The sequence below is a fragment of the Hesperophylax consimilis genome, chromosome 12 (genome assembly GCF_061612785.1).
Source record: "Hesperophylax consimilis isolate HC1 chromosome 12, BYU_Hcon_1.0, whole genome shotgun sequence".
NCBI classification, from domain to species: domain Eukaryota; kingdom Metazoa; phylum Arthropoda; class Insecta; order Trichoptera; family Limnephilidae; genus Hesperophylax; species Hesperophylax consimilis.
In genome coordinates this window covers 27,867,602-27,881,520 of record NC_142847.1, presented here as the reverse complement: position 1 = coordinate 27,881,520, position 13,919 = coordinate 27,867,602, and the positions used below count along the sequence as shown (strand labels likewise).

The following is a 13,919-nucleotide window of genomic DNA, read 5'->3' as shown; positions in this document are numbered from 1 at the left end:
ATGATAATTACAATCATATTTGCACCTGACATTTCACAGTTTGAGTGTGCTGTCAGTCATTCAAATCGTGATAACGTAATTCACGACAATCAAACCGTTTAAACGTGAATAAAATTATCATAAACAACTGAATTATTATCCCATTGAATTCAGTTCCATAGAGAATAGTAACAATATTGGTATATAAATATAGGTGTTCATGAATACGGAAGTAATTATTTGTTGCAAATTATTAATATAACAGTTTACCTAGATATCTACTATGTCTTCTGTACATACATAAGGCATACTTTGATAGATTAGTGATAGTAGAAAACTTTCTCGAAGTGCTGGTGAACTTTTTGTCTCATAACTTCCCGAGCAGTTGGATTTCAGACGTCATGTGTGGAATGGGGGCTTGTCAAAAAGATAACTTTGGTGAAAGGTGCTGTCGTTAGAGTATGAATATGCGTAATGAATTGGTGCGCATTCAACGAGATCGTTTATGTGCACCAAAAACAGTGTAGGTGACAGTATAGATCCTTGTGGCATCCCCGCGTTGATTTAGTGTGGATGGGAAGGAGAGCCGTCAACTACGGTCTGCATTTTTCTTTCTTTGAAAAATTTAGCAATCCAACTATGCTGGTTTGGATGGATCCCCTGCGATGGTAATTTCCCGACAAGCGCTCGGCAAAGACTTTGGAGATATCCAACCCGATGCGAAGGTTTACGTTTCTCCAATACGCTACAAGTACCGCCTCCAAATAGGCGTCGCATACCCGAACATACAACGATCGTTCTCGTCGAAATCTACGAGTACATTGCCGATCGCTTAAGATGTGGTTATTCTCGAAGTGTGTAGGCAATTTTTAATTAACCCCCTTTCCAATACCTTTAGAGTATAAAAGTGATGGCTATGGAGTGGTAGTTCGAATGATCGGAGCAATTCTCATTCTTAGAAATTGGGTGGAGGATCGCATTTTTTCATGATTTGGCACCTTTTCATTTTGGAGTGACAGTTTGTACCTAGTAATGCTTGTTTTTATTGATTATCTTAGGGGAAGCAATCAAGGCAGTCTAATGCAGTTGAAATTGAAGCCGACCGTACCTAGCATCAAGCTATTCTACTAACTAATGCTTACTTCTCCTTAGCAGTAAGTAACGTATCCAAAGTTTTAAATAAAGCGATTATATTTTTATAAGGATTAAGTTTATTCAACACACAAAACTAAAAAAGGTTTCGGAAAACGCGAGAGGTTGTTATGTAGGAATAACGTGTTGCATTTCAAGACGCTCGAGACAGAATAAAGTTCCAACTAGAAATTTCAAATTGCACTAGCTGGTTTGCTGGAATGCGCATGCGTCACAGTGTGGCGATTGACAAGATCTTGCCGGTGTCTAAAATTAATAGTTCCTACACTCGTATTACACACCGTGCGAATTTCTGTAGTGTTGTAATAATTTTTACTGTTATTTTATCCAATATTTCATTCACTTTAACAACACGTTTAATTGCCAATGAGCCCAAGTGGACAGTAAAAAAGATATTGTTACTATTTTTTTAGATTTCTAAAGGCGTCATTCAAACAAATTCAAGCTGGTCTGTCGCCTTTTGGCTCAGGGCCAGGCTGGGGCAAGGTTAAAGGATCATCGTATTTCACGCAATGTAACAGACATTTTTGAAAAGCCCTTATTTTCTTTGAACAAAACCTGAAAATCTGGTTTGTGTTATTCTTATTAGTACGTATATGAATTTCTGCAGCAAGTAGAGGTAGTTACTGACGCATAATGCAATGATTCATACGGGTATAATAAATATATAGGGCTTTTACAGGTAGAATAGGTCCCCTCTATATCTAATGCCTTTACCTTCATTCTCGTGAATACTTTAGAAAAATATTATGTATATTATGATTTTTTTACAGATCTTAACACTTTTGTAAGGATTTTTACAAGTTTAATAATGTGTCTACAAATAATATTAAATGATTGGTGTCAATACTAATTGTATAGCAAGGTTTTGCAAAACATTCAAAATGATGCAGGATTATAATTTACATTCCAGTCAAAATCAGCATAAAACTTTCGAGCTGTGAGCACCGGCGTCATGAAATTTGCACGTCATTTTGTTTGGATTTAATTTCGCTAGGAAAGATTTTAAATTAACCTATTCAAAACAACTTACGTTTCTCATTTTATCGCCACCTTTTCTATTCGTTCCATTTTTGACCGCAGTAAATATTAATAGCTTTTTATAGTTATTAGTACATAAAATAACATTTTAGAGTTATTATTAGTTTAAATAATATTTTAGAGTTATTAGTAGTTTAAATAACATTTTAGAGTATGATTTGAGTTTTTCACGGCCAGGGCAGATGTGTAAAGATGATGGACACTGCAATGCTCCGAAACGTTGGTTAAAGAAGGAGGTAGCGCAACACGGCATAATACCCCGAAAACCAATTATTATAATATTTTTGAGTTATTAGTAGTTAAAATAACATTTTAGAGTAATTAGTATTTTAATAACATTTTAGAGTTATTATTAGTTTAAATAACATTTTAGAGTTATTAGTAGTTTAAATTTTTTTTTAACGTATACTTTTATGCTGCTTTACACGTACCTATTCGTTTTCCACATTTCCAATGTATAAAACAACCCGGTTAAAATAATTTTGTTGAATTCCACGAAAATTTTATTAATGCATTATTTGTGTATTTATAGTTAATTTAATATTACCTCAAGAATTCTTTTCTCTCGATCATTTCACTTTCACGATTACGATGGCGAAGCAACGTGGTACCTAAGTACAAGATACTTATAGACGGAATTAATAAAAGAGTATGATTTTTAGTTCCCAGAAAACGGGTTAAACTGGACTCAATTCGAACAGGTTTATATTGCAAAAATTAAAATTTATGTAAATGGCAGACATAAAACTACGTCGACGCGAAGAAAGATATTTCCACTGATTTATTATTCATTCCGTTGTAAAAAAAACTAATACTCCGCTTGATATTTATTGCAATTTTTTACTGAGTTCAGTTAAAGAGCAACTGTTTTTTTTTGCAATACACATAAATTAATGCTAACAGCAATTTGGAAACAAATTATAATTGGCATGACAGACTCGATATGTGAAACTATTAGAAATCGTAAAAACTAATTTGTTCATTTTGGTTAGTAAATTTAAACAGGGTTTTTCCTCAAGCATCATCAAAAATGTCGGTTGTCTGTGCTTTAATCGGTTAGTCCTGTGTGAAAGTGAAATCTCGCTCAATGAACTCAAATTTGATTTGAGTTTAAGTGTCATTTTCAAATTTAGAACTGATTGTTTGAAGAATTCAGGCTAGCGATAAAGTACCTATCTTTCTGTAATATAATATTTTTTTAAAAGAATTAATTTTTAATAATTATTTGATTGCATATATTTTTAATATATAAAACCGGTTTCGGTTAATGTTTTTTTATGTTTAAAATATTTTAAACATATTTCCCTTCCTTCCACTTATTTTCACCCCTACCTCCCCCTCGCCCCCTACCAAATCTGATGTTCTATCTCCCTTATAAATACACCTTAACCCTGTTATTGATTTAATATGTTTTACATAATCAATGAATTATTAGCGATTTCTTTTGATATGATATCCACACAATTTGACATTTTAAATTATTCCATGCAAATTATGTCAACAATGGATAAACATAATTTCAAGTTCAATATGACTATAACACAAAAAACTTACAACTGACATTTTTCACATCTCCCTCTAAATACCTTAATAATCTTAGGTCGTAGAAATCTCTATCTCACCGCGGTCATGTCCGAAAATTCCTTGAAAATTAATTTTGTATGGTATTAAGCATACGTCTGACATGATAGTGTTTACCTCCTTTGTCTGTATTGCAAAGAGAAAGAAAGGAGATAGCTTTGGAACAAAACTTGAAATGACCCACGCTAGGTACATACAGCAGCTTGTCATTTGGATGCTAAATGGCACTGGAACTCGCTATTACCGTACAAATATGCACGAATCTTAAAAATAAATTAATAATCGGTAGTTTGTTAAATCATTTTTTATATTAATATTATCGCAGCATATTTGTGGAGTTATTTGATCAAAAGACCTTCGTAGACGAGCCGCCACTGATGCAGGGGCTCGGATTGTCAATCAAACGGACCGCCTTCCTTTGCACAATCAAGTAGATTTGTTAAGTATTTTGGGGTGGCCCAGAGGTGACTCCCGAATTCAATTGTTGGGCGTATTTGAGATTTGTACAGGGTTAGCAGCTTGTTAATTTTGAAGAATCTGCTAGTCCTGTACATCTTGGTGGCAAGTTTATACCTGTATTACAACTTATCCTCGACGCAGGTATAAAGACAAACAAATAAACACATAAATCTATAAACAATAAACAAGAAATAGTTCTCACCTAGCAAGTGGTCCACCTGGTCCATCCTTCCCACTGTTCCGATCCCCCCTCAGAGAGTACCTCAGCTGCTTGTGAAAGTTCCCCAACAGCCCATTCCCTCCGGAGATCCTTCTGGAGCCAAGACTCTGCGTCCTGGTCAGCCTGCCCACTCCAGGGGGAGGGGGCACATTGGGACTCAGACTATTGGGGTCCGTGAGATTGAGCCCATTCTCTATGCGCGGAACCTCGAACGAAGGCCTTGTCCTGATGATGGTAGGAATCGAAGTGTGTCGAGGGGAATCTCCTAGTAACTTGTCCCATGGTTGAGACAGTAAATCTGAACTCAATATGTCGTCTTTTGACGCATCTGATGTTAGGATCTCGTGATCCGTAGACATTGTTTCTACTTGTATAATCATTTGTCAATTGTAAAACTGATCTCTCTTGATGTTAATGTGATCTTTCCTGATATCATTTTTGTTTGATTTCAATCTTTTTGAGTTCACTATCACTATAAGACTATTGTCTTTTCGTGTTTGTTAATTTTATTTTACACTTTATAGTTTCACCTCAGTTTGCATTCAGCTGATTCAAGATTAATTTTATAAATAAGTCACTGATGTTCAAATATATATATATTTTTTAATGTTCTTTAGTCGAGAAAATGCATTTTCCTTTGGATTACGATAAAATTATGAATGTCATCATTATTAATGACAACCTATTCAGAGAGCTGACATAATTTGAAAGAGTGTTAGATATGTATGTAAATTGTCAACTCTGATAAGACCTGATTGCTAATAATATTGGATCATTCAATTCCATTAAATAAATTAGATGAAAACACAAATTTCCTCTTAGGTCCATATTTTTTATTATTATTCATTGCTCAAATTATTCAATTTATATATATTCAAATAATAACTTGCTCATTCCCGGATTCATTTCTTCCATGTCTCTCGATGTATGTATCCTATCTTTCGCCGTCGATTTATTTTTTCATAACTAAATTAATGAAAAAAAAATTTAGAACGAGTTAAAAAAATACTTATTTGATCTAGTCGTCATTTACAAAGGAGACCTTAAAGGACCATAGCTCAATATGCAAAGGGTATTTCAAACATTAAAATATTTACATTTACCAAAAATTGTAGTTTAGCTTGACCAAAAACAAAATTGTTGTTTAGCCTGACCAAAAACAAAATTGTTGTTTAGACTGACCAAAAACAAAATTGTTGTTTAGCCTGACCAAAAACAAAATTGAGTTTAGCCTCACCAAAAACCAAAAAGTTGTTTAGCCTGACCAAAAACAAAATTCAGAATAGCCTCACCAAAAACAAAATTGTTATTTAGCCTGACCAAAAACAAAATTGTTGTTTAGCCTGACCAAAAAAAAATTGTAGTTTAGCCAGACTAAAAACAAAATGGAATAACATGGAAGAACCGTTTATCAAGTCAATTTAATTGTCTCGGATTAATGCTTATAAAATGCCTAAGATTGCTGGCTGCAAACCATAATTATTATTATCGCTTTTTATTATTTCTGATGCTAAAATATACGTACAATATTCATCGATGTATAATTTATTCACGTTTGTATAATGCCGGTGCATCCATTGTTTTAGTGATCTTATTTTATGTGCAAGCTGATATTAACCCAATGCCCTTGGAGTTAATAATAATGAAGTTCATAAAATTATAATAATTTATGAAAAACGACATAACATCATTAATTTGATCTACAAAATTATGTTTGAATAATATTCAATTCAGCTGAACAAACACCAATATCGATTTTAGTCAAGCTAAACAAAAATTTTATGTTGAACAAGAATTATGTTAAAATGTAGGTACGTACATTTTAACTAAGATGCATAAATGTGACTGTGCGATGCAACAAAAACATTCTAACAGTGAGCTATAGTGTCATGAAATTTGCACATGTTTTTGTGTCTGGAGATTCTACATCAATGCAACTATTTTCAGATATGGTTTTTGAAATAACTATTTTATTTACTGTTTAACATTAAGACAAGGCGCCACGCTGCGCCGTATTTTTCAATTGTTTTAAAAGAAAAAAAAACGAGAAAATTGTGGTGATCTCGAGCGAATCCGGGTCGTAGAGTAAATTGTAATACATTATAGATTTACTATTTAATTGGTATTTTTGTGCATTGAAAACTACATTTTTCCAATAGATTTTTATTTTAATTTTTAGCAACATAATAAACATTTAAATGAATTAATTAGTGCTAAATCTAATTTACTGTTGATATTAACAACGTGATAAACGTTTTTTTCTGTTACAATTCCTGCGAAATGATTTGGGAAAAAATTGAATGTCGTTCTAACATCATACTTATTTCTTACTGATAATTTTTAACTATCGTACAAAAAACTGTATTATTTTATTTGTTACTAGCTGTACCCCGCTACGCGTTGCTGTGGCTCAGTCACTCTGTGCAGATAGAGAAACAAGAGCGCGTTTTGATTTTACATCCAACAGATGGACCTAATAAGAATTAGGACCTACTTAGGTCAAATTATTTCAAACTTCATCATAATTGAACATAGAATCGACAATTAGCACCGTTTTTACTTTTTGATATTTGAACGGTATTTTTTAACCTTTCGTCAAATTTTAATCAGCTGACACTTTAAATTTGAACACAAATTGAAATGGGCCGAGATTCGGCGTTTAACGCGGGTTGTTCAAATATTTAAAAAAAACACACAAAATGATCCTCGATTTGATTTTTATCAAATATGATGTAATTTGAAACACATCAACCTTATCTATTAACCATTTCTAAAAAAGATTCCAGTTCTCATAATAACGCTATCAAAAGGCGTTGGTCGGTCAGTGGCTGATTTACAAGTGCATCGGGTTACCACCCAGCTATCATTGCAAAAATAACATCTTCCACTTGTTCATTCAACACATTCGTATTTTACTAAAAGTCTATTGGGACCTATCAACCTATCAATTCTTTCGTAAAGGGGCTGCAATCTCATTTATCCCAATACCAGATTACGAAAAATTTGAAGAGTTTCTTAGTAAATTAGAAATACTCATTTATCTCCGTGAGCATAAAATGGTTTCCAGAAATCTTTGGACTACTAGTTGACAGCTTTTCATACGGGCTCGTTAACATTATTTATTTTGCAAACGATGTTGACACAACACACGTGCAAGAATGTGTACAAAATAATCATTTATATAAACAAAAAAATTGCTACCACTGCAACTGCCAGAGTGGAGACTTCATATGTACACAAGAATTCTGATGCAACCATTCGGAAAGATCATGGTAATCATGACAATATACCTAATTGATCCATGTTTGCAAAAAAAAAAACAGCGATTAGTTCTATAAACATTAACATACATCATCGTTTTCCTGTTACCAGTCACATTCCACTGCTTGTGGACAGATTAATGGCCAAGTGATTAATAAGAGCAATTATTTTATGTTTTTCGTTATCTGTCATATAAACCGCTTCATGTGATTTGCGGTATATAAATTACACAGGCCTGCAAATTGACACTTTTTGATAGTTTTTTTCACCGTAATGGGTGAATCGTATGTATTTTGGTGCGCTGAGTCCAAATATGCGCTCAGTTTTTCTCCAGCACGTAGGGATTTTCCGCAAAATGAAAAATACAATTTGATAAAAATAATATGTATATACAATAAGGATTTATAATTCATTATAATATCTACATCTTTTTCCCTCAAAACTCCGTTTTGAGCTTTTCCGTTTGTGTGGGATGTCTGGAAGTTCTCTATGGAGCATCCAACAGTAGTCTCCCATCATATTCACATCCCATCGTCCTTGGTACCTCCGTTCCATTTCTTTGATGTCTTGGTGGAATCTCTCTCCCTGCTCTTCACTTACGGCACCAAGGTTTTCTGGGAAATAATTCAAATGGGAGTTCAAAATGTGAAGTTTCAAGCTCATGGAGCACCCCAAGGTTTTAAAACATTTCAACATTTTATTTACAATTTCTTCATAATCCGGGTCCTTATTGTTCCCTAAAAACTTAGTCACAACTTTTTTAAATGATATCCACGTATCTTTCTCAGCTTTCATCACCATCACAACTGATTGTCTTTCATTAGTTTCCGAATGTCCGGACCAACAAAAACACCCTCCTTTAACTTTGCCTAAGACAGTCCCGGGAATTTCTTTTCAAGGTACTTGAACGTTTCTCCATCTTTTGGCAATGCCTTGACAAACTGCTTCATCAGTCCAAGCTTGATGTGAAATGGGGGTAAAAGAAATTTTTTGGGATCAACCAAAGACTCAAAGTGAACATTTTTTTCTCCAACCTTCAAAGTTCTCGTTGGCCCCACTTTTTGGCTCCAGTGCTGTGCTTTTGCCCGGCTATCCCACTCACATAGGAAACAGGGGAATTTCGTATAGCCACCTTGTTGTCCAAGCACCATAGAGATGACTTTGAGATCACCACAGATAGGCCATCCAAACTCCTTATATTTCAATTTATCAAGTATAAAAGCCATGTTGTCATACTTTTCTTTTAGATGCACAGAGTGCCCCACGGGTACAGAAGCGTATTTATTGCCGTTGTGTAGCAAAACTGCTTTTAAACTTCTTTTTGATGAGTCAAAAAGCCTTTAATCATCTGACACATGTTGAATGTTAAACATTGAAATCAACTTGGGAATATCAGAACAATATACAAGTTCGTCATCTTGAGAAAAACTCGGCTCAAATTGTTTTTCTCTGCTTCTGTACCAAGAGAATGAATTTCCAAATTTCAACTAATACTGTTAAATATACAAATTTTTATCATATTTCATAGTTTCTGATATAAAACTATAAAAAGCCGAATAGGAAAAACCACTTTTTTCGGCATATTCATAAATATACGCCTTAAGGTAGGCCTTAAGATAGGCAAAAGAAAAATGCATTTTGCGGAAAATGCTTACGTGCTGGAAAAAAACTGGCGGCATTTCTGAACTCAGCGCACTAAAATACATAAGAATCACCCATTATTTTAAAGAAAGCAATTTGGTCGCAGGCCTGTGTTATCTGTGAAAATTTTGTCCAGTTTCGGACACATGGTTTGCAATAAATTTTTATACAGGGTGTCCGTGGGTAAAGTGCACTAACTTTGGGAGATGATTCTATATTATAGTAGAAGTAAAAAAGATTTTTTTTAGTTCTTAGAAATTACAATGTTTAATTTTCCCATTCAAACAATTCAACTTTTTAACCTGAAAACCAATTGGAGCAGCCTGCTCCATTTTCAAAGCGGAAATTATAAAATATTATTGACTATAATGATCACCTACGTAGGCACTGGTTTTGACAGTGGTGTCAAAATTTTCTCGCGCCAAGCGCCGTTTGGGTCAGGGCACTGCTAAAACCTACCTTCAAATATTGGAATTTAGAAAAAAGTAATTTTTCCTTTTTACTTATGAAAGCATGTAGAATCAACCACCGAAGGTAGCGCACTATACTCCAGGACACCCTGTATAATATAAGCATCCCAATAAATTGACATCTATCAAGTGTCTTACAATTAGTATTTAACTAAATAGAAAATTATAAACGATATAGTTAAATACTTTTTGTAAGACACTTTACCCCGGGATATTCTGTATAAACTAAGCATCCCAATAAATTGACATCTATCAAGTGTCTGCCTACAATAAGTATTAAACTATATCGAAAATTAAAATCGATATAGTTAAATTCCTCTTGTGAGACACTTTACCCCCGGACACCCTGTGTAAACTACGCATCCCAATAAATTGACATCTATCAAGTTTCTTACAATAAGTATTTAACTTTATCGATTTTAATTTTCCATAAAAAGATCCAGCAAAATTACCGGTTTTAGTAAATTAAAATAATTTTAACAAAAAAATAAAATAAAAAAACAAAAATAAAGTGAAATATTGCCAAAGGGTGCCAATTTGTCATAAGAGTTGTGCCGTATATTTCATGAAACCCAATTTGATTTAACTTTTTTTTAAATAAAAATATTTAGAATAATTAGTTAGGGTTAAAATAAAACTAGGAACTGAAAATGTATCGATTAAATTTAATCCTCATGTTGTATTTTGATTTGATGTCATTTCACTAAAATAATGCAGTGTTAAAAAAAGTTTTTCCTATGTGTATAACGGAATTCTCTGTATTTTGTGAAATCTGAAAATTATTATTGAAAAATATAACCATAGCAATCTAAGTATAGCATATGTAACGGAATTTTCTGTATTTTGTGAAATCTGAAAATTATTATTGAAAAATATAACCATAGCAATGTAAGTATAGCATATGTAACGGAATTTTCTGTATTTTGTGAAATCTGAAAATTATTATTGAAAAATATAACCATAGAAATAAGTATTCATATAACTACCGCGATTTCACCAAACTCCCAATACATACAGGGTGTCCGGGAATAAAGTGCACAAACTTTGGGAGGTGATTCCACATGGTACAAGGAAAAAAGATGAAAAATTATTTAGAAATTTAAACGTTTTAAGATAGTATTCAGATACAAAAGTAGAATTTTTTGTATGGAGAAAATAATATTCTTCTATATGACTTAGCCTTCCGATAAGCAAGTATTATACTTACTGATATGTATTATATTTCTTCGTAAAGTAAAATTTCCACTTGTATTATGGTTGTAAAAGCCCTACAGGCATTCAATAAATAAATAATGTTTATGTTATTACTAACATGTATAATAATTTGGCATGCTGGAAGAAGCAGTAATGAAATCCTTTGGCAGGTTGAATACAAGTCATGAGGAAGGAATTAATTAGCATATTGCTTCCAAAGGGTTAAATTTGCGGTAGCGAGGTCAACGACTTCCAAGTTAGAGGTGTGTTCAATATGCAAATGACAACTTAAATACAAGCTTTATATAGAAAATACAAAAACATGTCTGAAATGTTGATAGTAGATTTATAAAGATAACATGACGTCGCGTAGCTGTCTTATTTTATTTCTAATAACTTAATGATGGCCATCCTCCTTTAAGAAAGCGCACCACTAAAACGAGAAGTATGTGTGTTGTATGGTCATTATTTTTTTGAAAGTTTATTACGTTGAGTTAAACAAAAAAAAAACTTTGTCAGCCATTGTTGCGGATTTTAGACGTGTTACAAATATTTGCAATTTTATTGTTCATTATTAATAAAATATCATTTTTAATATGTATTATTTTTATCTATTAAACCTTTTTTGAATTTTACACGACTGATAAACAACCATGAATGTATTTTAAATAGTTGTTTATCGGTTGTGTAAAAATTAAAGCGCGTCTATTAGTGAGGGGTCTAATGAATAGTATTCTAGTTATTTACGATGCCACGATGTCCTGAAAACGACTGAATAACATTGAAAAAATATCAAAACGCAATATTGTGCAATATAATATCAATTCCTCGCTATTCTAGCATATTTCGAGTATATACAAGTGTGAGTATTATATGTTCATTTGTAATACAAACTGTGGTTAAATTTACTATAAAATCTAGTAACATCAGATCTAACCTCAGATAAACAAGCATTGTTTCCAGAAACATCAAACACACGTCAATCCAACTATTAAAATAACATCTATTACAACACGTTTCCATTCGGCTAGTAATTAAAAAAATGCAATTATTACATTACAACGTTTGTTTGAAATCATCCTAGACGTATAACGTTAACATTTCCCCACAAAATATTTGGCAAAAACATAACAAATAAAATATTTGTTTCGCGTGGGTTATTCTTATTTCAGCTATAAAAATTCTACATTAAAAACAACAAAAAAACGAATTTGACAACGAAAAAAGCATTGTATACAATTTATTACGTTTGACGTCTTTACCTGAATTTAAAATTAGAGCACAATTTATTTTCTACAGCACTTTTAAATTTAAAACAAGCAATTTGTTCACCAGTTGTGGTCACTCGATGTAATTCGACTCATCGGTTCATAATTAGAACACTTTTTTTGAAATTCAAATAAAAGAAAAACAAGAGACAGTCGGCACACGTGTCGCTTGGCTTTGTTATTATTATTTTCCGTGTTCCGAATTCAAAGTGCTGTGAATTTATCTGAAAACGCAAGGCGCGCGTCGAACTCCCGACGAGCGAGTCGAGACTGACGGGGTTTTCACAGGATCAGCGAGTCTTTCTTTCTGAACGCTGAACGCACCCAGCTGTGACGCTTGCAGTATATAATATATACGATACACGCGTCTCGTAATGATTCTAAACGCGCTAAGCCTGAATGTGCATAACGCACGAGGTAAATAATTGGGGTGTTTTGCTAGCAGATAAATCTGGTAAAAGCAGTTAAGTAGGTAGGCACATGCTTGTTTATGCTTGGTGGATTTCAAGTAATTATTTACAAAGTTACATAAACGATTGGGAAAAAAAATATAAGAACAAAAATTGCATTGCACTACCACTGAAGCCCCCGCATACCCAATTTCTAACGATTTATAACAAGTTCCTTGTTAACTCCTTAAGTTTTTAAGTTCCAAAAAAAAATTTGAAAATAATAAATATCATTATATGTAATTCCCTCGATAGAAAAAAACGCAAAGTAAGCTTCGAAAATTATTAAAAACACGTTTTGTTCTGTTATTTAATATGTTATAGGAATGAAAAAATTCACAGTGTGTCTTTAAATGCAACTAAAGCATCTGTCGAGAGATTTTTGCTCTATTTCAAACGAGTCGTGTTTTATTAAATATTTTCACCATTTTCGCTTTATTATTATCGGTTTTTTAATATTAGTGTGCTCCCTCCAACATTCGTATTTAAATATCTCCCTTTCAAACCATTTATGAACGCTTTCTACGGGGCCTTAATAACTAATGGAATTAATATTGTGATACGCTGGACGTGTCTGAATGTTTAATTTACATCAAACAAGCGATACAAAGTCATTAAAAATGATGAAAAAAAACTAACCTATAAACCTAAACTACGTAACCTATTTAAGGTAGTTTTTGTGTCATCACTTTTCATGACTTTATATCAATTTTTAAATGTGTTGATTAGTCATTTTGACGAGTTATCCAGTCACCAGTAAAAAAGAGTTCAGTCTCGCAGAAGCATAATAATGCATTGTAATAGCAATTTCGTTAAAATTTAAATTTAAAAAACTCGTCGTGTTTACTTGGCGGCCATCTTTAATGTTCATTACTATTGATGTGACATAATTTGAAAATAGGTTTTTAGGTTAGTTTTTTTCTTCTTTTATATTAAAACTAAGAACCTAACTAATTTGCGAAATAAGACTGAGGGCAATTAGTCCGACGGCTGGGATGAAGCAGGACGGCAAGCAAGCCGAATACTTCTTCGGACAGCTGTTTAAAGTGACGTACCCCACAAGGGAGGAATGGGACTCGGTCCCAGGTCCAAACTCCAAACAGGAACTAATCTGGTTCACAGACGGGTCCAAGATGGAGGAAGGAACAGGGGCCGGGGTCTGTCTACAGGGATCTAAGAGGGAACTCAGTATACCTCTAGGAAT

General features: G+C 33.2%; 1 protein-coding gene across 2 annotated transcripts in view; it reads right to left on the bottom strand.

Annotated features, from left to right (window-relative positions):
* The window catches only part of LOC149419419 (ATP-sensitive inward rectifier potassium channel 12-like), a 111,812-nt gene extending 99,291 nt beyond the window's left edge, over window positions 1-12,521 (bottom strand). For both annotated transcript variants that reach the window (XM_089638285.1, XM_089638286.1), the window contains exons 1-2: window positions 12,261-12,521; window positions 4,415-5,067 (exon numbers count right to left, since the gene is read on the bottom strand). In XM_089638285.1, the coding sequence (XP_089494411.1) occupies window positions 4,415-4,812 (398 nt within the window). In that variant the 5' untranslated portion in view covers window positions 4,813-5,067; window positions 12,261-12,521. The remainder of the gene's footprint in view (window positions 1-4,414; window positions 5,068-12,260) is intronic.
* Window positions 12,522-13,919: the final 1,398 nt, after the last annotated feature.